Source organism: Varanus komodoensis, unplaced genomic scaffold (assembly GCF_004798865.1).
Source record: "Varanus komodoensis strain SLA01 unplaced genomic scaffold, ASM479886v1 scaffold100, whole genome shotgun sequence".
Taxonomy (NCBI): domain Eukaryota; kingdom Metazoa; phylum Chordata; class Lepidosauria; order Squamata; family Varanidae; genus Varanus; species Varanus komodoensis.
In genome coordinates this window covers 1402266-1425788 of record NW_025335270.1, presented here as the reverse complement: position 1 = coordinate 1425788, position 23523 = coordinate 1402266, and the positions used below count along the sequence as shown (strand labels likewise).

General features: G+C 40.0%; 1 protein-coding gene across 1 annotated transcript in view; it reads right to left on the bottom strand.

Annotated features, from left to right (window-relative positions):
- Positions 1-22950, bottom strand: part of KPNA3 (karyopherin subunit alpha 3) — a 77502-nt gene extending 54552 nt beyond the window's left edge. The window contains exons 1-7 of the mRNA XM_044419252.1: positions 22793-22950; positions 13339-13383; positions 6705-6794; positions 6466-6495; positions 6325-6377; positions 6141-6236; positions 1301-1386 (exon numbers count right to left, since the gene is read on the bottom strand). Coding sequence (XP_044275187.1) covers positions 1301-1386; positions 6141-6236; positions 6325-6377; positions 6466-6495; positions 6705-6794; positions 13339-13383; positions 22793-22873 — 481 coding nt within the window. The 5' untranslated portion in view covers positions 22874-22950. The remainder of the gene's footprint in view (positions 1-1300; positions 1387-6140; positions 6237-6324; positions 6378-6465; positions 6496-6704; positions 6795-13338; positions 13384-22792) is intronic.
- Positions 22951-23523: the final 573 nt, after the last annotated feature.

Here is a 23523-nt window from a genome sequence, read left to right as displayed (position 1 = left end):
CTTGTATTTCAAGGTGGCTTACGGACAGTATTAATAGGAAAACCAATAAAATGACAAAATTATTAATGAAAAAACGTTTAAAAACCACTCCCCATGGTATTAAAAAGTCTGGAAAAACCTAGCGTTGACAGTAAATTTGGTGCCAGGTGAGCCTAGCCCACCTGGCACCTAGAGTATCCTAGTATCCTAGATACTGTCTATCCTAGAGGTATCCTAGAGTATCCTAGAGGGGGTGCATCTCTATCAAAAATATCATCTCTCTAGTTGCCATAAACCTAATTTCAAAGGGAGGGATAGCCAGGGAAAAACCTACAACGCTAATCTCACTTCACAGGTATTTGGATGAGCAATATGGCCTCTGTTAAGGTATCCACATTCCAAGTTGTTTGGTCCTTAAAAGCATAACATTTGAATTGTACTTGGACATACATGCTAAGCAGTTTAAGAATTGCATGATATTATTCTATCAGAACTCCTATGAACAACATTTTGCAATAATCCAGTCTGGACATTACCAAATGGTAGAAAACAATGGTTATCTCTGTGAGAAGGTCTGGGGTACTAGCCTCAGTCAATAAAGAGCACTTTGTGCTACAGATGGCCTTAGAAAAAACACTCCATCTAATCAGTGAACCTGCTAATCTTGGAGAAGTGCAATCACATTCAGAACTTACTGGATGCCACCTTCCTGACTCATTAAACCACAGAATCTCTTGTTTAGCTTCCTTCTCACTGGCACTACCTGCACAAATGAGTGAGCAGACGAAATATGGGATCTAGCAGTTGCTTTCAGAAACCACACCACATTCTCCCATTTATCCATATGCCAATGAAAAATGAAAGATTCCCCACATTATAACCTGAACTATTTTCTTTCTAGAGCTGCTCTTACTGTGCTCCAGTCCAACTCAGCATAGAAAGGCAACAACTGAGGATTGTATTAGATACTGTGCATGGATACTAAGAATAGATGGCAAGTACTAGGAGGAATCTCCAATAGTTGGTGTCCTTTATAATGTCTCAGACATGGAGTACTGGTTTCTTCACCCAATTTTCAAACCAAAACAACAAAAATGCACCAGAGAGCTCAGTTTAACATTTCCCCACATGTAAATAGACTTTCTCTGTTACTCACCTGGAGAAAACAACATGCTTACAAAACAAGTATCCCACACATAAGTAAATTTTTTTAAATCCTTTCTCTTTTAAAGGAAATGCATGAAGTAAAAAAGTCATATATCTATAACACTATAAACAAATAAGCAGAGACTCCTAAAATTAAATCTCTTAGACAACTTACTGGACTGTACAACAGCTTGAGTCTGTACAGAAGTGCCTGATGCTATGTTAGTCAGAGCCCATGCAGCTTCAAACTGTAAGGAAGGACTGTTAAGGAACAAAAAACACCACAGTAACAGTGATATTTGCATCACAAAAAAGCCAGCACAGAAGTTCACTGAAGCATTAATTCAGTATTCTATAATAAAATTACATTACTTATTTTTATTCTTTATTCTGCCACTACAACTTCTTTGAAAAATAAGTCCAAAACCTAATCCAACATTTAATTATTGTTTCTTGAAAAAATGAGATGAAAACTGTTCCACACACTTCTATCATATCAATACATACAGAATCTCTGGAATGAAGGTTGTTTGTATAGCTGCCTCTTTCTCTCTAGATTTTTCATACAGGAAAACAGAATGGTAAAACACACACAAGCCCTCAAAAGCCTGATTTACAAAAGACACAGCAATTTAAGACACAGGCAAAAAGAAATAGAGAATCCTCAATCCAGGCAACCGGAACAAGTGGGAGAACATTAGAGATTACAAAATCCAGTAAGATATGGAAATTAAGTTTCACAAAAATCTGTCTGAGAGGAAGTGGGCCCTGTTGCAAGAAATTTGGAATCCAGTTCAAATTCGTGCCATTAACAAATTTGAAAAGCCATACTCTTTGCCTCAGATATAGTGACCTACCTCAGAGATGTCCTAAGGATAATCAAGTATTCTGAAAATTAGAAGGCTACATTAAAAAGTGTTTCTTATATACTTGGACCACAGTGAACAGTTACCTGAACCAAACAGAAAGTGGAGCAAAGGACTATACTTGAGTACCACTGTATAAAAATGGCACTTTATAAAAATGGGAATTTGGAGAGAAAGTGACCATGTCATTCTTGAGTTCTTGATTCCAAAGGAAGCAAAAGTCAAATGTAGCCAAACATGTACCCTGGAGTTTAGGAAAGACAACTTTAATAAACTCACAACAATGATAAGTAAGATTCAGGGGCAAACAACTCCAATGACAAAAAGCGTCAAAAATAAGTGTGAATAGTTAAGAAATGAAACTCTAAAGGCACAATTACATACAATTCCAATGAGGAAAAAAAAAGCAGAAGACAGGAAAAAAAGCCAATGTGGCTTCACAAAAAGCTTAGAGATGACCTGAAAACAAAAAAGGACAGGTATTGGAAGTGGAAGTCAAGGCTACAAAGAAAGAGTACAAGCAGGTAACACAAAATTGTCAGGAATTCTACAGCTGAGAATGAGCTGAGGTTAGCAAGGGATACTAAAAGCAACAAAAAAGCCTTATTCAGATATGTACATAATAAAAGAGGAAAAAATGGCAGTTCACCTATTCCAAAAGAATGGCAAAATGATAAGAGATGACAATGAAAAGGCAGAAATAACTCAATTCCTCCTTTGGTTCTGCCTTCTGCTAAAAAAGGGTCTATGATCCATCAGGCAAAATTTAAGGTGAAGGGGCAGGATTGTAGTTTGAAACTGACAGAAAATTGTCAAGGATTTTTTATTAATGATTTGACATGAACCTGGTGGGATAGCTAATACTTGGAAGACAGAAACAAAATTTGAAGAGATCTTGACAGGCTGGATTGCTGGACAGAAAACAACAATGAAATTTAACAGGGACATAATGTCAAGTCCTACACCTAGGGGAAAAAATAGTATACACAGTTGCAAGATCGTGGATATTTGGCTCAACTATACTACAAGTAAAAAGGATTTCTGAATTATTTTAAATCACATGCTGAGTATGATCAACAATGCGATGTGACTGTAAAAAAGGCAAATGCTATATTGGGCTGCAATAATTAAAGTATGGCTTCCAGATCATGGGAAGTAGTAGCTTCCCTCTACTCAGCAATGGTTAGGTCTCATCTAGAGTACCGCATCCATTTCTGTGTACCACAGTTTAACAAAGCTGCAGACAATCTGGGAAAGGTTTTCACAGACCTATGAGAAGAGTCTGACAGAACTGGCCATGCTTAGCCTTTAGAAGAGATGATTGAGAAAGACTACAATAGCACTCTTTAAATACTTGAAAGGCTATCACACAAAGGAGGGGTGAAACTTCTTCTTAATCTTTCCACCTTCTACTCCTATAAATATTTTATATTTTCAATAATTAGGTCTCTGTGAAAATAAAAAAAAACATTTTCCCAATAAAAAAATTAACCCAGCTGTGTAATTCTTAAACTACTCTGACATCATGTCATTCAATGATGGCATCTAAAGTATATTCTAAGAAAAGAGGGCTTAGAAGTTACTGTTAGAACAGGAAAGATTAAATAGCATCAATACGGTACTGTTTAATAGCTAATTCTATGATTCACTGAAACCAACTTTGTAAGAAAATCTATAGCACAAATATTTTAAAAAATTGTAGCCATATCATTTGTAACTCAAGTAATTACAAATCATGACTGACATTTTGAATAGGGTTTAAGAGCTGTACATGTGGGTGTTATTCCCCCATGGAAAAAGCCAAAATGCATCTGGGATTACCTATTAAAAACATAGTATTATCACAGCAGACTCAACTCTTTAGGAACAGGAATTTAGGTGAAAAAAAAAATAAATCTGCCTTCCCTGTGCAACTTGGAAGTTTCAGTCTGGTACTTTCAACATCCCCTGACTGTTTAGCATCAGCTGCACCACTTCCAGGCTAAATTCAAGATTCTAAAGAAAAGGGTTTGGAAAAGCTTGAAGAAAGTCAAAAGGTCTTAATCTTATCTATTGTACCAGTTTCTCAGCTACATTTACAGTGGAATTTCAAGATAAGAAGATTTGATCCCCAGAAGCTGTTGAAATTTTCTAATGTGGCTTTGAGCTACCTATTCTGCCTGGAAAGTAATCCTCAAATACTGCTACAGTCTCTATTTAATTTCACTTGTCACTGTCCAGAAATCGATTGGAAAGCTCTGGGCATTTAGACATGGTTTATATACTTTGAGATGATAAAGTTCTGGGCATTTTGCCATCTTCTTCTTTGTTGTTTTTTGACTTGGTTTTCTTTTATCCTTTTTCCTGCTTCTATCTCTTACTCTCTCTCTCTCTCTCTATCCTTTTTTGCTTTGCTAGTCAGCACTAAGTTTAATTAATGGGATGGCTAGTATCTAGTGATGATTGAATGGGGGCAGGGTGTGATGTGTTGCACTGCTGGATTTCTGGGAGCTGAAGAGGGTTTTTTAGTTTGGTTTAGTTTTAGTTGCATAAGGTTCTTATTTCCTCTATATTCTAGGTTTTCTTTTTTCAGTTAAGGTTGTACAATGATATATTATATCCATAAATTATAGCTTGAGTCATTCTGAAACAAATACTTCAGTAGAAAAAATCTGTCTGTATACAATGACAAACAATATATTGTGATTGTGAGCCGTCCAGAGGTGCTGTGGCACAATTGGGCAGCATACAAATGTTCTAAATAAATAAATAAATAAATAAATATTCATAATAATTCCTTGTTTAAAGTGATTTCTTGGAATATCATGGGACTGTGGAATCCAATTAAAAAGGGGGAAATGATTTGTAAACTAAAGGAAATGATGTCTTTTTACAGGAAATCCATCTGATAGCTGCAGATCCATCAGCTGACAAGAGACTGGGTGGGAGAAATCTATGAACAGATATAGGTTTAAAGGGTTAGTGCTCTTGATTCATAACTGACTTCATTTTCAGTTCAACAGAATATTATTGATTCTTATGGTCGATTTTTGATTCTGGCTGAATACAATGAAAAAGTAATGGCTCTGGTTAATGGGTACTGACCAAAAAATGTCTCTCCAACCATGTTCTAGGAATGTTTTAGCAAAAGGTTTGATACTGAGTATGATTATGTGACTGGGCAGAGAGGGGTTAATGAGATCTTAGATTCCCTCCTGGACAGGAAAGCATCAGCCCCTAATAGGCAAGTGGCAGAATTTGGCCTGACTGACCCATGGAGAATATGGCATCAAATGAGAAAAGCTATACATTTGTATCTTCTATCCATCTTAACTGTTCCCAGTTGGATTACTTTTTGATATCCACATTCTTGTTATACCAACAGGAGATTATAAGATTGAAATGTTGGCAATATCAGAACATGTCCCAGTTTGTTTGGACTTGCAATTTACAACTAGCCCAAGGACTGCTGGTGTGTGGCACTTTAAAGTTTCCTGGATAAATAAGTCTTTTAAAAGTCAGATTCCTGCTGTACTAAAAGAATATTTTGAAATCAATGAAGGTACAACCAACTCATGCTGTACTGAATGGAAGGCTAGTAAAGATTTCATCCTGGGCTAATTTGTTGTATATGCTTCTCATAAAAATAAATAGATTAAGAACTTATAAGTCAGTCTGCCATCTCTCCACTTTATCAGGAGATGCAGCAAGTTAAATGAGTTGGATAAAATGCTTTTCATAACGGATAGAAGTTGCATTAGCTTTTTTAAAACAGATTGAGAGAATGATGAAGGACCCAGTAAGATCTTGGTATATTGTCTTTGACAACAAAAACAGCAAGACACTAGTCCAACAAAGATGATAGTGGCAAGATATTTACTCTTTCTGAAGATAGAAATGTTCAATTCTTAAAATTTTATTCAGAATAGTACAGTAGCGGCTGTGAGCAGGGCCGATGCTTTGTTCCTCCTAGGTTAATATTCCCTGTCTAAGCATTCTACAAAGGCAGTTTTTAATGGCAATTTTACAGAATGCTGAAATTACAAGAGCATGAAATAATTATTAACATGCTTAAAATACATTTTAACTACACTAGTTCAGTTCATAATAAATTTTGAAGGATGTCTTTAGTTTATACAGTAAGTACTGAAAAAAGGAACCATTACTTACTTATCATCTCTCTCTAGACATTTAACCAATATTGGTAAAATTCCAGATTTTATTAGGTCATCAATAGGAGGATTTCTGTCACTTGATAATAGCTTTCTGTAAAATTAAAATGAAACTAGTGAATAAAATGAAAAGCTATTCTTTTGATTTTTAACTTTCCAATAAAATGTAAATAGATGCTTACCTTGCAGCTTGGACAGCACTTAGCTGGATAATAGGGTTATCACTTGTAGCATTCTGCAGCGACACATAAACTTCACAAAGTTAAAAAGTCAAACGTTAAAGAACCCCAATTGAAAGAATAAGACATTGTTTAGCAACTTACCTGCAGTATAGCTTCTAGCGTTACATTTTGCTTCAAACAAAAAAAAAAAATGTTTCATTACAATTATTGCAAATCAACAACTCTAGACAAAATGAGGAACAGGTAAACAACAATGCTGCCTCTTAACAAAACTCAGTTTCTATAAATGTCCAATACATTTACGTGAATATAAAGTTCAAACAGGAGAAGTCAAAGGTTTCTAGTTATAGTATGGGGTTTCTTATAATTGAGAAACTTACTGCTTTGAAGTCAGCATCAACATCTGAATCTTCTAAACTTTCTTCTTGGGGCACATTTCTTTTTTTCAAAAGATGTTCATCTCTTTTGTTCTGAAAAGATTCAAGACAGTAAGTCTGAAAGCTTTTTAATGCTGAATAATCCTTAAATTTTCGGGGGCGGGCGGATTAATTGCAGTGCTTACAGAATGAAACTTGTGCAACTGGCAACTTTCTTTCACATCACAAAGGCTGCTACATATGGCATGGAAGAGGGACATTGCTTGAAGTCTTCACATGGGGATTTATTTGCATGGGGAGTGCCAAGCTGCCTTTTTCCACATTGCTGTTGCATGTGAGATGGAAGAGAGATACTGCCTGTACAGTATTCACACAGGGCTTGATTCCTGATGGACACTTCATAAACACTGGGTGCATTTGGAAGTAGCTTGGATTCACAGCTGCATCAAATAGACTGGAATCTGGGGAGTCAAAACCAGGGAATCTGATGGATTCCCATCCCCAAAGCAGATTCCTCACACATTCCTAGTAATAATTTCCAACCAGAAAGAAACCACCAGGAGGCATGTTTATGTTATATGCACAACAAGGCATTGCCCACATTACATTACATCACATCACATCACTAACATCTGGCAAATCCAGCCAAGTGCTTCTCAACCAGCCTCTGTGGTGTCCAAAACATCATTTTTGTTGAATCCTCAACTTTAAATTTACAGAGATAGTGAATGGAACTTTTCACTGAATGGGCTATATTGGGCTTTTCACTTTCATTCTTTCTTCCAACACAGCCATATATCCATGATCATGTAGGCATGAGGTTTTGCTTATGATGTTTCTCCAATAAGCTCAGCTGGCCATATACAAAGAAAGTTACAGGTGACAGAAAAACCAGGAATATTACAGGGTTTTTTTAACAATTATAGTGGCAAAGAAAATATTGATCCAACTCAAGTCCTAAAAAATACAACTAATCCTACTGATGTAGTGTATCAGTTAAGGGTAATGACACATCTGATGAAGCTAGTCATAATCCACAAAAGCTTCAGTTATAATGAATCTATTTATCTAAAGCTGGAATCGCCAATGCCATGCCTATGCAGATTCTTCCTTTTTTATACAAGATGTACTCTTGCTACCTAGGAAGGGGAGGGGAGGGGAGGGGAGGGATGCAGGGAGGAAACAAACTGGTCATAAAGAAAGATTGATGTGTTTGTTACAGGTAGAACTTGTGGATAGAGGCTGCCAAGAGAGAACTTCAAAAGGACCTGCAGAGCTGCCAGCCGACTTGCATACGACCTGCAAAAGAGCTTTTGGAGGTTTTGATCATCAGCATCTTAAGTACAGCCTCTATATTATTGCAGCACTGGCCCAGGCCTTCTCATGCTGGTGGAAGGGCTCTGAATGCCCTTCCTCTGCAGCAGGATCTGCAACAAAGGGGAACTAGAAAAGTGGTTCAAGCAACCAGCAACAGGCATACAGATAGCGCTGAGGTAGAAAACAAGCTCCTTTATTTTAGTACTGGAAGGCAAACTGGAGCATGATTAAGCATTTTTATGCCGCCCCATTCGCCGAAGCCTCGGGATGGCTTACAACAATAAATAAAATGATTATAATATTAAATTCAAAATATAAACATTCAAAATATAACAATCCAAAATATAACATTAAATTAAAAATACAAAAATACGATATAAAATAAGCCGCCCTGGCCAGATAAGACCTTTTGCTCCCTGAAACCAAGGACAAGATGGAATCTCTTCTTCACCTACGAAAGCTTAATAGATTGGTAGGTGAATTTTACTTCAACACTAGTGAAAGTGACTGTATTCTTCATTCACCTGAGGGCAGCAAGCTAGCTTAAAGGGTGCAAGGCAGACTACACTGAGCACACATACTTTCCTCCAGCAGGTTTACAGATCTAAATGGCCACTATATGCTACTTGATATGACTGCCTTGCTCTGTCAAATCAGTAAATCCTAGAGGTTGCCTTCTGCACTCTCTCTTCCTTGCTTACAGCAGCCTATCTCTGCCAGGATAGGGTATCCTGCCATAGAAACACAGTATAAAGCTCTGGGATCATCCTTTAAAAGGAAAATCCATGCTGGAATTTGCTCTTTCAGAAACTACATGCTATTTTTGGGTCAGAGACTGGAGATGTGGCAGAGATCATTGCTGGAGATTCAGCCTCTGTGATTCAACTTCTTCATTTCTTCCTGCAAACAATGATTTAATTGCATGGAACAAAACCAAAACACACACACACACACACACACACACACACACACAGCACTTCCTGAAATAATAAACAGGGAGCTTTGAGAACCACCATGTTTTTTACAAAGCCAGAATGAAACACACAGATGCTAAAAGAGATTAGACAGAAAAAAAGGTTAATTGCTGCTCTTGACTGGAAAGCCACAAGTCTTTCTTGCAAACTTTGCATGGAGTACAACAGCAACTATGGGGAAGTGATTAGCACAGCAAGGTAAAAAGTTTTCCTTACTTTTACATGGCACTCCTCCCACATCCCAAAAGTGTTTGAAGGCATTGTTAATGCCCAATTTCATTTAATATTCATCCCATTCAGGACACATGCATCCTCCCTCAGGGAATACTAGGCTTCAATTCTATCCCGTTTCCTGGGAACAAGCCTCACTGAGCATGGTGCAACTGACTTCTTGCAGCTGAGAGGAAAATGTAGCAGAAGTAGTGGTAATGGACATTATTGTTGTTACCACCACAAGTGCTTCAAAAAAAGGCAACTTAAATCCAACTTGCATGGAAATCCTTGCAGTGTTCCTTTGCAAACAAACAAACAAACAAACAAACAAAGACTCAATGCCTTATCTCTTAAGTGCTCAGTGTGGAAAAAATCAGTGAATAGAAGAAGATTGTTGGGAGTGGAATAGATCTACACAAGAAACTGAGTGTAAGAAGGGAAGAGCAAGCAGTAAAAATGAAAGTGAAATGTTTTGAGCTGAATACTCCACAAGTCTTTGGATCCTCTGGATCACTTTGGCTTTTTTGTGTACAGCCTGAGGTTTATCATACTATTCTTTATCTGGAGGAGAAAACTGAAGAGTCAATTTTGGTGAAAAATCTGCACCTTCTTGTCACCTTCATTACTGCTCTGCACGTTCTTTTTACCACCATGCTTGCTCTGCACTTTTGTTGGAGCCATTATTCAATAAGCTTCACAGCAAGTGACCACAGTTTTGTGAGGAAGATGGCCACGATCGTGATCGTGCAGGGAAGATGGCCACGATCATGTTTGTGCAGAAACATGGCTGTGATCGTGGTTGTCATCCGATGCGGAGTTCACGACCTGAGCCAATTTTTTTCCGAAATTTCTGTTTGCGACCCAATTTGATTGTGAACTGAGGCATTCGTGAGCCAAGATACCACTGTACTCAGGGTCGTAGAAGGGTTACTCTCGCTGAGGATATCTCCCTGGATTGTAATAGCATTGCCACAGAGGGCGAACAGACCAGTCTGAGTGTCTGGCCCTGTCAGAGAGGGAGAATAGGAGTGTTCCTTGTGGTGGCTGGATCCAGCAAAGAACTAGAGACATAGCAACTAAAAAGGCATGGAGGGGACTTGAACTCACAAATGCTGATTACACACACAGCTGCCCTATCCCACTGTTTGTGGTACCAAGGCTTTGGAAAGATGCCAAGCAGGTGGAGATATATTTTGAATCTTCCCTTTTTGGTACCATAGTTGAAATGGGTCCCAGCCTCTGTACTCAATGTTGAAGTCTCTCCTCCAGTTGAATTCAGAGGGTGTTCTTTGGAATGCCACTTGTTGCCATTTGCTTTATGGCCTCTGCCACCTTTGCTTTCTTGGCTTTCTTAGTCAATTTTTTCATTTTTGTGATTGGGGTGGAACAGTTCAGGGTTAGGGCCAGAGCTTCAGGGGGCAGAGAATCCTCAGCTTTCTTAGTCAGCTTCACAGTGTGGATTCGCCCATGGTTAGATCCAGAGCTGCTGGAGGCATCAACTGAGGTGGGGTTGGAGCCTCAGAAATAGAAGGGTTTATCTCTGGCTGTTTGTTCCATCTACGACCTGGAGCATCTTACTGTAAAGATGCATGCAGAGTCAATCCACCTTGTGCCTTTAGGCCTATTTTGTGAAGGCCTGGTGGTAAGGACACTGATCAACAATATATCTTTCACCCAGCTAAAACAGGCAAGGCAAAAGCCTGTCAGTCAGCAGGAGGTTGCTGTCACATCTAACACACTTGCAGAAAGGTGCCTTAGATGTTATCAGGAATGAGAGGAAAGTAGGAAATCAGCAGTTATGATCATGAGGGGAAATGAAGGGTCTCCCTCACCCTTTTTTGATGGAAGACAGGAAAAGTAAGTAGCGTCTTAGAAAAAGTGGAATGGATGAGCGATAAAGTGGATATATAAAGTTTTTGAGGTGAAATAGGAGGAAAAAGCTCAAATTGCAGAGAAAAGAACTTCCCGTGGCACCAGGGAAGAACTGATGTAATGGACGGGAACTCCTACCACATATACTGGGGTGGGAGAGGGGCTCCCACCAAAATGCTCTCAACTATGAAAACTTTCAGATAACAGGCTCTCCAAAGACACAGAGCTCATCTGTATGATGCACAGAAACCATGAAGAAGAACTTTTGGTATCTGTGTTTGATCACAAAGTTAGCCAGGTTCCTTTTCACAGTAAGGAGTGTACTGATGCCAAAGTAATCATCTCGAAGTTTCTTGATATAATGAAGAATCTATTCTGAAGATCTAGGTCTGGATGAAGCCCTCTATCCCTGTTTGGTACAAGTAAGTTGTGGAAACTGAGCCCACTGTGCATCTGCTGGTGAGGCACATGTTGGATTGCCCCTTTGGTACCCATGATAGTGCAGTCAGATGTGCATTGCCTCAAGACAGGAGGGCACAGCATACAATTCCGTGACTTTGGGAGATGATCCAAAGGACTCACCAATCTGGACCATATATATAAGACTATATATCTTATATATATACACACACACACACACACACACACAAATATCTTATAATGGTCCAGATCTCAGTTTGATTAAAATCTGTGACAAGACTTGGTAGTTGCTGTTCACCAGTGGTTTCCATTCAACCTGATAAAATGACAGCTGTTTTGCCAGGAAGAATGGGAAACTACTGCAGTATCCAGATGTGCTAAGCTGGCAAACTTTCCCCAAAAGACTTCTTGTTGTAACTGCCAAAGTTGTTTCTACTAAATAGTGATTTGGATAGGTGAATAGTTATGCAACAAACAAGTGCCAGTTGTTTTTATTTACTTAACTTTTGTGCCATAAAAAAACCTATTTTGCCCCTTTGAGTATCTTTTGCACATCCATTGGTAACAATGCCAATTAAATCTATTTCCTTTCCAGGTTATAACACAATAAAATGTGGACTAGTCAAAGGAAGGAGGCATGAAGACTTCTGCAAGGCAATATAAGTACCATAAAATTCAGTGGGACTTAGTGCAGAATAAATAGGCATGTCAGCTGTTTGACTTGACTATGGAGATGCAAGCAGGTTACACTGGGAAAGGGAGAGATCTATAATTTCTTCTATGGCCTCTTTCTGCATGGAGAAGTGAACTTGGCCATCTCAGGGTCCTGTCCATGCCACTTCTATTCCAAGCAGTGCATAAATGGTACAGGAAGCATACAGACCAAGACCAACTGAGAAGTGCAGAAAAAACTACATCTCCAAAATCTGATCATCTTCTATGTGCCTCTCACCTTCTGATCAGAATAACATGAGAATTCCTCTTCCCCAAGGTGGGGCTCAGACAAGGTAGGAGTGCCAACTACAGACTGGGCCTGCTGACTAAAGGTTTCCCTCCTCTCCTCTGCCCTAGAACTAACACCTCTGTGAATTAAGAAACAATAAACAGCATTCCCTTCTCTTTGAAGTATGTCTTAAAGCCCAACCACAGTAAAGTCAGGTCCCTGGGTGAAGAAGTACTTCTCCAGTTGGTGCCTTAGCTGGGCAGCTTCACCAACTCAAGCCTTCTCCAACTGGAAGGATGCAAACTGGGTGGAACTAGTGGGGGAGAAGAATCCCCACTGTTAGCTCTAAAATAACAGCAGGAATTCTCATCACCCCTCACATTCAAGAAGTTTCTAGGTTTCTAAGATGGACGCACCCTTTAGGCTGACCTGAACCAAACTGTTCCAAGCTCTTATTGGCCACTCACTGAATCAGAGAGCTGATTCAGAAACTTGACTGGAAGCAGGGGAAGCAAAATAGCTCTGATAATGTAAAAGTTGACTTTGGGTCCCCTAATAAAAAAGCATTAAAATGCATGCATCTAGTATATTAATTAAAGAGATAAAGTGTTTTGCAGTACAGAAAGGCTCCAATGGCATACATTGATACATGTACCTTAAAACTTTCATTTCCCAGGCTGTGACAGTCTTGGAATCCAGCCACAAATGCTAACATATCCAGCTCCCCTTTTCCAGAAGCCTGACGCAGTAAACCATTGTTATTGGCACAGAAGATCACAGCCCGGTCAACAGCATGACAGCAATCCCGTGAGTCACACACAAAGTTGAGCTCTGTAGCAGAAACACCTCACAACCACTTTAAACACTGTATGAAGAAATAAAAAGGTGATATACTCACCTTTCTAAGCTCAATTGTCACTTCATTTCTGTGTCTTCGCATGGTCTGTAAAGGAAAAAAATAGAAATACATAATACACACATGAAATAAAGTTTCAGAAGATAATGATGTTCAGCTTAATCCTCTTTAATGATTGTTTAAGGAGCTCATAACTACAGGTCAATCTAGATGTTACAAAGTTAACATCCCACACTGTACGACACAAGACATGCTATAAAGTGGAGTGGGTAGACCATTTAAAAGGCAGTATGAGTAAGCAGAGTGAGCACCAAGCCCACTCCATACTTCCCCCACAGAGTACATTTGATTTGGTTAATAAAAAAGAAGGTAAGGGGGACTTCCATAAAGAGGGTTCCTAGCACTACCAATCAGAAAACATTATGCAGCAATAATGTCTTCATTTTTCATTAACTGACTTTGTGCAGTAAGAAATAAGGGGTAGAAAACACAAGAAGGTTATGAATGGAAGACAATAATGTCTGGAATCCTCCCCTAACCCCCCCCCCAAAAAAAACCTATGAAAAAGAAATGGTGATCATACAATGAAATTCTCATGTGAAAGTGGCTAGGATACCACTACATGAAAGGAGAAAGAATAGCACAAAATAAACAAAAAGAGTTTAAATGAGTTGCAATTTTCTTGCACAAAAAAGTTTTTATATTTGCAGCTGTATATAGTCCTTTCAGGTTTTGCTGCATAGAATACTTCTAATTATAGCACTGGTTATTTTGTGAGCATCATTCTATAGAGTTTGGTAATTAAAAATTGCTGCTGCTAGTTGTAAAGTAAATCATAGAATCATAGAAGAGTTGGAAGGGGCAGAGGGCCATTGGGTCCAACCCCTGTTCAGTGCAGGAGTCTGAGTTAAACTGTCCCTCTCAGATAGCTGTTGTATCTTGAATGCCTCCATTGTCGGAGAGCCCACAACCTACCTAGGTCATTGGTTCCATTGTCATATCGCTTTACTATGAATCTACTATAACAGAGCAATCTTATGCCCCTTAGGCATCCATAGGATTTTGTGGAGTCCCAAGTCCAATATCGGGAGATAGATTCAACATAGGAACTGGAACTTTCTGCTCAGAGCACCCTCCCCACCCTTACTGCTGGCATGGAAAGAACTGCCCAAGCTACTTCTCCAAAGTCGTAAAAGTAACCTTGGACAAGGGGTTTAGTGGGGTGAGGAGGGGAGAAGACTGACAAAGCAAAATACAGTACATCATGGCAGTGTGTCTGCCTCCTTCCCTCCTGCACTGGACGCACTGCAGTTACAAGTACTACACTGTTAGTATTATTTTGAGGCTTACCTCTCTCTCTCTCTCTCTCTCTCTCTCTCTCTTTTTTTTTTTTTTGGCTGAACCTCCCCTATACACTACAGGTTTGGACATGGGAGAAGTGTTTCTATATGAGGTGGGGGAGAATATTTATTTAAGCCTTACACACAGAAATCTATAAACACTAGTCCTCTGTCTCTCACATGCTAGTTTTTTCAGACAAAAGCATTCAGTCATTTCATGTGACATCCCCATGCAGTGAAAGGGCAATAGAGAAATAGCTGCATGTGCTATTCAGGACTGTCAAGCGCGCACATGCATGGGGCCAAGGCCCCATTCCACCCGCCACCTCATGTCCTGATAAGCCCATTGACACAGGTCCTGCTTATCCATATCCCCTCCTACCCAGTGGGGTACCCAGTGAGAGGACCATGTGCCACCACACAGGAAACCAGATGGGTTGCAAGGAGTACAACAGTGGAGCAGACAGCTGCCCAGGATTCCCCACTCCCACCCCCAACTGGGCTAAAAAATCCTGCCCAGTAACCCCCTGGTCCCAGGGACCAGACACTGAATTCAGCAGTGGACAACCCAAGCACTGGGGAAAATATGGATTTATTAAAAGGATGAAATATAGGGGTGGAGGAGACTAAAACAGCTAAAACAGAAATACAAGAAATAAAAGGGGAGTGGAAGGAAAGGGACAGAGATTTGGAGAGCACCAACAATACAAATTACAACCAACCAAAGACACACCCCAACTCCCACCCCACCCCAACTCCCAGGCTTTGTTGGCCACCTTGGACGCAAAATAACAGAGGTCATCCCACCCCTGGCTATACCCACAGATAATGTACCACCCATGGGCACAGGCAGCGCAGAGTAATGCAACATTCTTCAGCACCGAGTATGGCAACAACAGTGGAACCTCTCCTTGAAGAGGAAACCAGGCCTCAGGCTTTATTCCCTGGGTCAGGTGACTCATGAGTCCATGATCGATCCTAGGTATAAACCATTTGCCCTTATTGCCACAATCTCCTGTCTTTGGATATAAATTCTCATGTGCTTTGATGTAATTTACACTCTGTCTCCTTCCTGCATAGCAAGAGCCTAGCTGATGCTCCAACAACTTGGGGTGCCAGTGTCCCTCAGGGCAAGCAACCGGCAATTTTAATATTTTACTCCTCTTTTCAGTTAACCCTTTCCCACCTCACAGAATCTTCAACCAGTTCACATTACAAACAGAATGTTATAAACTGGCCCACCTAAGTCTTTCTTCACCTTAATTAGCAAACCATAACCAACATTATCATCAACTTGCACACATTTTATTTATTCCTTTTTCTTTTATTGTTTTTCCCACTTTTCCTAATGCCTTGTCCAAAAACTATTTGGACTGGCACCTTTCATTAGTGGAACTACAAACTGTGGTGCATTGTAACTCTTCGACTGTATCAGGTATGTTATGTTAGTTGCGAAGTCGTGTCCGACCCATCGCGACCCCATGGAAAAGATTCCTCCAGGCTCTCCTGTCCTCCACCATCCCCCAGAGTCCACTTAAGCTCACACCAACTGCTTCAGTGACTCCATCTAGCCACCTCATCCTCTGCCGTCCCCTTCTTCTTTTGCCATCTATTGTGCCCAGCATTAGCCTCTTCTCCAGGGAGTCCTTCCTTCTCATTAGGCGGCCAAAGTATTTGAGTTTTATCTTTAGTATCTGGCCTTCTAAAGAGCAGTATCAGGTATAGCACCTCTAAATAGAAAACTCTTCAAAGATACAGCTAGAGCAAAAAGAGGAGAGAGAGGTCAACTGTTGGGGTGGGTGGGTGTTGCACCTGTACAAGGAGATACAAGTCATGCCTAATTTTCTCATTTGAAGAAACTGAGGTTCACATTTCATTTCTGACGATCATTATACAGCTGTGGAAAGAGCTCTGTCACTTTTCAATTAAGTGAGGTTTCATGACACCTTTTTTATGAGCTGCCAAATTATGCTAGCTTATTGAAACTTTTTACAACTACGTCCATATTTCTACTTGGTTTCTTTGAGAAGTCTGTGCAGTAGCAGCATGTGCTGGCTAACATAGTTCTACCAAGTATTTGCCCAAGTGGATGTGCATATAAGTTCAAAGTTATCATGATATTTTTAGTGGCTTTTAAGCTGTGACCATATAGTTTTTTGGCATATATAAAACGACTGAGCATGTGCAATGCCATGCTTAAACAAATATGGCTCAACATGAACACAACTATTCCAGTATCACAAAAAGTATCACAAAGTGGTGTTAATCCACAAATAGGGTAAAATTGGTGATTTTCTAAAAAAGTACACAATGTATAATCAGCTAGCCTTTCTGCTACATTAATTACAATCTATTATATTTGTAGTAGTTATTAATAATTAACATGTTAATGCACTGTAATTGCATTAAAATACAATCGATACTATTTTTGCTTATCTTTATGCATAAATATACAATATGTCCTTTGTAATGTATTCTATCTTCAAAAGAAAATATAACACATATCATGTATGTGCTATATAATATTTTTAATGTAGGTATGGCACATTACATATAGTATACAAAGTAATATATTACATAAACTGCATATAGAAGATACTTAACATATAGTTGGCAGTCTGTATTACACACTTTCATTAATAAAGCTAAAATAGCTAAATTATGCTCTTGGTGGCCAGCATAAACAAATTGTATATTCCACTTGCAAGGATGGATTCATGACTTGGCAGCTGGTCTGCTTGTGATTCATGAATGCACATTTCCTCATTTCAAAATACTCACTCTAGCTCAGAATTTTGAACAGAACCCTTTCTAAGATCTAAAAGCAGCCCTGCTAATTTTTCACCAAAAATAAGTGTTCCACAAAGTACAGGAGCACTATATATTGGGTTGATTGTGGGTTATTATGTGTAAACCCAGCACTATGGTTCAACCACGAACAATCCAGATTTGAAAAACCAACAATAAATTGTGGGTTCTCTTTCTAGATAATTTGTGATTAACAAACCATAATTCAACCACAGTATAAGGTTCCTATGTAACAGTAACCCACAATTCAAGAACAACCCATATTCTGAGTTGTTGTGTGCAAGCAAGCCCACAATGAACATTTTCAGATAATGAAGAATGCAAGTATGCATTCAATATGCAATACCTATTGCAACACTGTTTCTATTTGGGCATGCTTCACACTGAAGCATGTGAAATATGAGAAAAGTTAAAAAGACATCATATATTTCGTAGTTTCTAAGTTTAGCATCTGTACATAACTGCACTATCTGAAAAGTGCTGCTTTTATGAAAAAGGGTGCAAATTGAGCTATGCCACTGCACTGCTGTGAGTATACACAAGCAAGGACTACATGAAAATATTGCAGTAAGGAGTGTTCCTGTTCACTGTTTAAGCAGACATACTCTTTCCCAGGATTCTCCATTCCAAATGCTCCCATCGTATGTTAAACATTATCCTGTGACTACTCATTACTCATTGAGTCGTTTGGGGGGTTCCTCCCCTGGCATCTGCTTTTCTGAAGGGTTTGTTTTGGTTTTTAGGACATCTGCAAACCTCAGAGTTTTCCTAAGCCTGCCAATGCCTCCCTTGTGCATGTGTGTGTGTTGCAGGTGGATACATAAGCAACAACATTAATGTCTGAACAACATGAAATCAGCCCCAAAACAAAATGTTGCAGTGCATCCTTGGTGGGTGTGTGTGTGTGTGTGTGTGTGTGTGTGTGTGTGTTATCTAAACTTTTAAGATGGTTAACCACTACTCTAACTTGGCTCTTGGCTCTTACTTCATGTACAAAATAAGGTTTCAGGTTAGTTGGGTTTTTAAAGTTTTTGAAAAATTAAAAATGCAACCAGTCTGTAAACTAGCTGATGGACCATGAGGTTTTTTTGAATCTACTTGGGTGTTGGATTTGACCTAGAAGAAAAGTTCAAGGGTCAGTTTAGATAGATTGAACCTTATTGGGACTTGTGAAGCTTAGGACGTTTTGGACTACAACTCCCTTAGATGTTTTGGACTATAACTCCTATCATCCTTGAATACTACCAGGTGCTGATGGGAGGTGCAGTCTAATATATCTAGCAAGCACAAGGCTAGGGAAGGCTACAGTGAGATACTGTGGATTTTGACTAGGAATCTAAACCAAACTGGCAAATGACCCAGGTTGGAATACCCCTTAGTCTGATATAATTAACCCTTCAAGCAATATATGCAGTTCATATGCAGAGCTATGCATAGTCTGACAGCTGTCCTAGCAGCTGACATTGTCCCCACCCTGTCTGAGTAAAGTCATGTCCATTGGCTCTCCTAGGCATGCCTATGCCATGGTAATGCCTCCTGGGGAAGGAGTCTATCCCCTCTATTCTCCTAAGAGAGATGCCCCTCGGTATGGGAGTGGGAGGCAGCCTCTTTCTGCTTCATTAGCAACATCCTTAAACATTCCTTGGGTTTCTGAATTTCTAAACCAGAAAGAGTGCCAGCCATTAGTAATTTGGATTGCAACTGAAAAATTTGTTCAAATCATTGTAGAACTGACTCTAATTTCACACTGGTGTCTTTAGCAGATTATCAGTTCATTTGCACACACTCCTATTCTCTCTCCAGTTAAGACAGCATTCTTTGTTGCAGTAGAAACATCTACTTGATAAAAATGAAGTTTTTATGTGAACACTGCTTAAGTACTACATGAGAGAAGTTGTGTGATATTTTCACATCACTGTTAGTTATTTACTATATTATCAATTCACCCAATAACCAATATTCTATAAGAACACTGCAGAATTAAGGAGCTACTTTCCACTTTGCTCTCTGTTCTTGATTCAGCCATTCCCTCTGGTTAAAGCTTCACAACTGCTTTAGTTGCTCTTTTTATATCTTCTTTCTTTCTTATCATTAATCTCAACCCCAGTACATGTCCTCACTGTGTGTTTATTTAGGCAGAATGCATTGTCTACCATGGTCTTACCACTGATTCCCTGGGATAGAAAAGAAGCAGAATCAGATTCCTCTCCTTCACATGAATATTCAGTATTTCTAATGTTCCTCAAGCATTATTTTCAATGCCATAGGTACAGAGGACAGTCTGTACATGTGAAAGAAATCTGATATCCTAGGTGAGACTGCTCAGCTTTATTACAGTTGTGCCAAATCAATCAAAGCAAGAGGGATATCTTGAGGAAAAATAGCATTTCCCAAATGCCTAAGCAGGCCTCATCAATGTAAGTGTAGAGATTTGATCATTATCTGTAAAGCATAAGGAACATTGCTGCCACACATATTTTGTCTGCCAATACATCCTAATGTGCTGCTATGTTAGTATTAAACCAAAAGATCTTTTATTGTTAATTTATGTATCTGTTGCTACCTGCCTTGAGTTCTTTAGAGGAAAGGAGGGATATAGCATTTAAATAAATATACAATAGCATTCTGTGGAGTTCCAGGCATATACTTGAGGTCAGGATGCCACTCTCAGTTGAACAGCCCTCATTTGTCACCTCTAGATTAGAGGCCTAGTTTTATCAAGACTGCTGTTTACATATGATCAAGATCAAAATAAATGGATCTACAAATTTCCTGCCTTTAAGGCACAATTGTATGCAATGTATGGATAGAAATATGCCCTACGGTTCCTAGGGTAACTGGGGAAACCTAAGCATTTATGTCTATTCTTTTTAAGCAAGCATAGAATTGTGCCCTTAAAGATGCAAATAGCACAAGGTTATTCTAGACATGTCCTTGTTTGAATGGGAATTGTAACTGCGTTTTAAAAAATATAATTCAATATGAAATTCAATATATGCTACACACAAAGCAGATCTTTGATTTTTAAGGGTAAATATGCATAATACTGGGTATGGCATATTCATTAATAAGAAAACACAACCATATTCAATAATAAGAAGCTTTGTTTAGCTTACTATCACAGCTAGATAGTGACAAGTTGAATTTCCATATAATTCTATTGCAGTAAAGTGATAACTAATAAAGCACTAAGATAAGTTTCTCTATATGTTAATAAATGTTCAATAACTTGCCTTATATCTACCTGACTTTACACAAAGGATAAAAGCAGCAATAGTAGCAATGCATACCATACTCTGAAGCCTATAACCTGAAGTTATATACTTTTATGCTGCCATTATCAACTACAATCAGCTTTAAAACTCAATGGTAAATAAACCTTGACATTATTTGGGCTTGGTAGTGTCCTCTTATGATAAGATAGCAGTGATTCCCTCCTCAATTGGCTTAGACAGGCATGGGCAATTTGTGGTTCTCCAGATATTTTGACCTATCAGTTCTAGCCTGAATAGCCAATGGATTTTGATGGCAGTAGGCCAAGGTGGCTACATCACACCTCTACTATCAAAGGCAAAAACTAATGCAGATCTACTTTGTCCTACTATAATTTAAGGATAATGCAGAGTGTGACTGTAGTGTTATTTATTCAGTTTAGAAAGAGCAGCAACAGGGCATCACGAAGCCAAATTTAGCTCCTTCTTAAGTATCAGCTGGATTCACAGTTGACAATCCAGAAGCAAGCATATAAAGGTACTGACATTTGGTAGCAATAGGGCTTGCAACTCATTCTCTTTTAGAGATGGGGAGCTGGCCCCCATCTTCTATCTCCTCAGTGGCCCTCATAAACTATTCGCTAGCCATGGTTATAAAACTTACAATCTTTATGCATATCAATTCTGAGGAAAGCCTCACTGAGTTTAATGAAACTTACTCCCAGATAAGTGTGTATACAACTGCAGCATAGGTAACTAACTTAATGTTCTTGAAAGTTTAATTTAATATTCAATTACTGTGTTAGTACACACACATTAGACAGTGCCAACTACATATGGATACACCATTCTGCAGCTTGATCCATGCCTTCAGAGCTTACATCTCTCCTCCTACCCCATCATGGTCTATTTTCAGTCCTACGTATCAGAAATTGGCCTACTTAAGAATCATAGTAGAGTTGGAAGGGGCCATGAAGGCCATTGGGTCCAACCCCTTGCTGTTGCAGGACACCAAGTTACACCATCCCTCTTAGATGGCTGTCCAGTTTCTTTCTGAATGTCTCTAGTGTGGGAGAACACCCTATAATAGGGCCTATAGTTTCTCTTTCTTGTACTTGTAATTAGTAATGGGACTGCTGCCATATAGTTGCTTAATCTTCTTTCGAAGAGATAATATTATCACCATTTCAAAATGTAGTTCACCATAAACTGTAAGCTGCCCAGAGAACCTTCAGGTTATGGGGTGCATAGAAAGGGAATTAAATAGAAAAATAAATAAGAAATATAATTTAATTAAATTCATTTAAGAAAAAGAAGCTCCTGGGTACTTATACCCAGGGTATTACCTAATGCAGGGTATTAAGAATGAGAAACAATAAGAGGAAGAATCAAGCTTGGTGGGAATTCTATGGGGATGTAAATTGGCTGTCAAAACCTAGGAATTCAGATGCAATGGTGAACACACAAAGAAGCACTGCAAATCTCTTTGAAAACCCTCACCACTAAAAGAATTTAAGTGGCTGAAACAGATTACATGAGCCCTTATAAGTATACCATTTTGGATCCTTTCAGCACCCTGCGACAAAAATAATGGACAAAGAGGCTTCCTGTGGTCAGCCAAGACCCAAATTCCAGTGTCCTACGTGAATCATAGGAAACGTGTCAGAATCCCTAGTCACAAGTACCAGGAGGTGAACAAGAAAAGTACAGGAAATCAAATTACGACAATACTGTGATTATAGTGATGGTGGTGGTGATGATGATGAATATATATCATCATCAGCCTAGATAGCCTCTCAGTCTGGAGAAGCAGCAAATCCACAAAGAGTCAAACTGGCCCACCGCTTGCCTGCCCACCCGCCCGGCTAACGGAGGGAAACTCAGCACCAGCTGAAGGGGTGCGCAGGAGAAAAGGCCAGGCCCGAGCACCAGATGAGCGGGAGGAGAAAGAGACCGAGGCGAGGGGAAGGAGGTCTCGCGTGCCGGTGCGCCTCCGTAGGTGGTCCGACCACCGGGCACAGCCATCCTCCCGCGCTCCGCGAGAGGCAGGTTCACGGCGGCCGGAGAAGCGAAATCCAGCCACTCCCCCTGAGAAGGGAAGAGGCCCCACGAAGCCTATCCCGAGCCAGCACAGACCTCCACGTCGCGGCCCTTATTCTTGAAGCTTTTAAAGCGGTGATTCTCCAGGCCGCCCGTGGCGGCGGCGTTGTCAGCCATGACGACGGCGGCGGCGGCGGCGGCGGCGGGCGGCGGTGGTCCTGGGCTGGAGCGGCGGCGGCGGCGCGCGCGCGAAGGGGGAGGAGCAGAGGGGAAGAGGGACGCTCAGTGACGAAAAGATCAAGGAACGGCTGATAATTGCGCATGTGCGCCTTCTCAATGGCTAGGCGGGGAAGTGAATCCCGCAGGAGGATAGAGAGCATGCGAGGTATAGAGTGACAAATGGTTTGGAGGGAAGACTTCCTGGTTTCGCTTGGCACCGCTGTTGAAATCTTCCCTGGGAGATGTGACCGCTGTCGGAGCAAATCGAGGATTTGACTGGAGTGGATGCAGTGGCTGGATTTGGGAGGGAAAGAAATATTAAGGTAATAGGGAGAAGGAGTCTGCTGGGGCGTGGAATGTCGAGGAAGAAGCAACCGGGATGGGTCAGATAAAGCAGCTCGTGGCTGTATCGCGGGGACAGAAAGTGGCTGGTTGTAGGCCTTAAGTCAAGATTAAGCCAGGAGAGATCTCCTGTTTTGAAAGGAGGGCCGGGATCTCTTTTCGATCATCTCAGATGCAGGACACGGAATACTGGGCTCAAGAAACGGGAGGCCAGATTCTGGCTGAGCATCAGGGAAAACTTTCTGAATGTTACAGCAAGCAGCAAT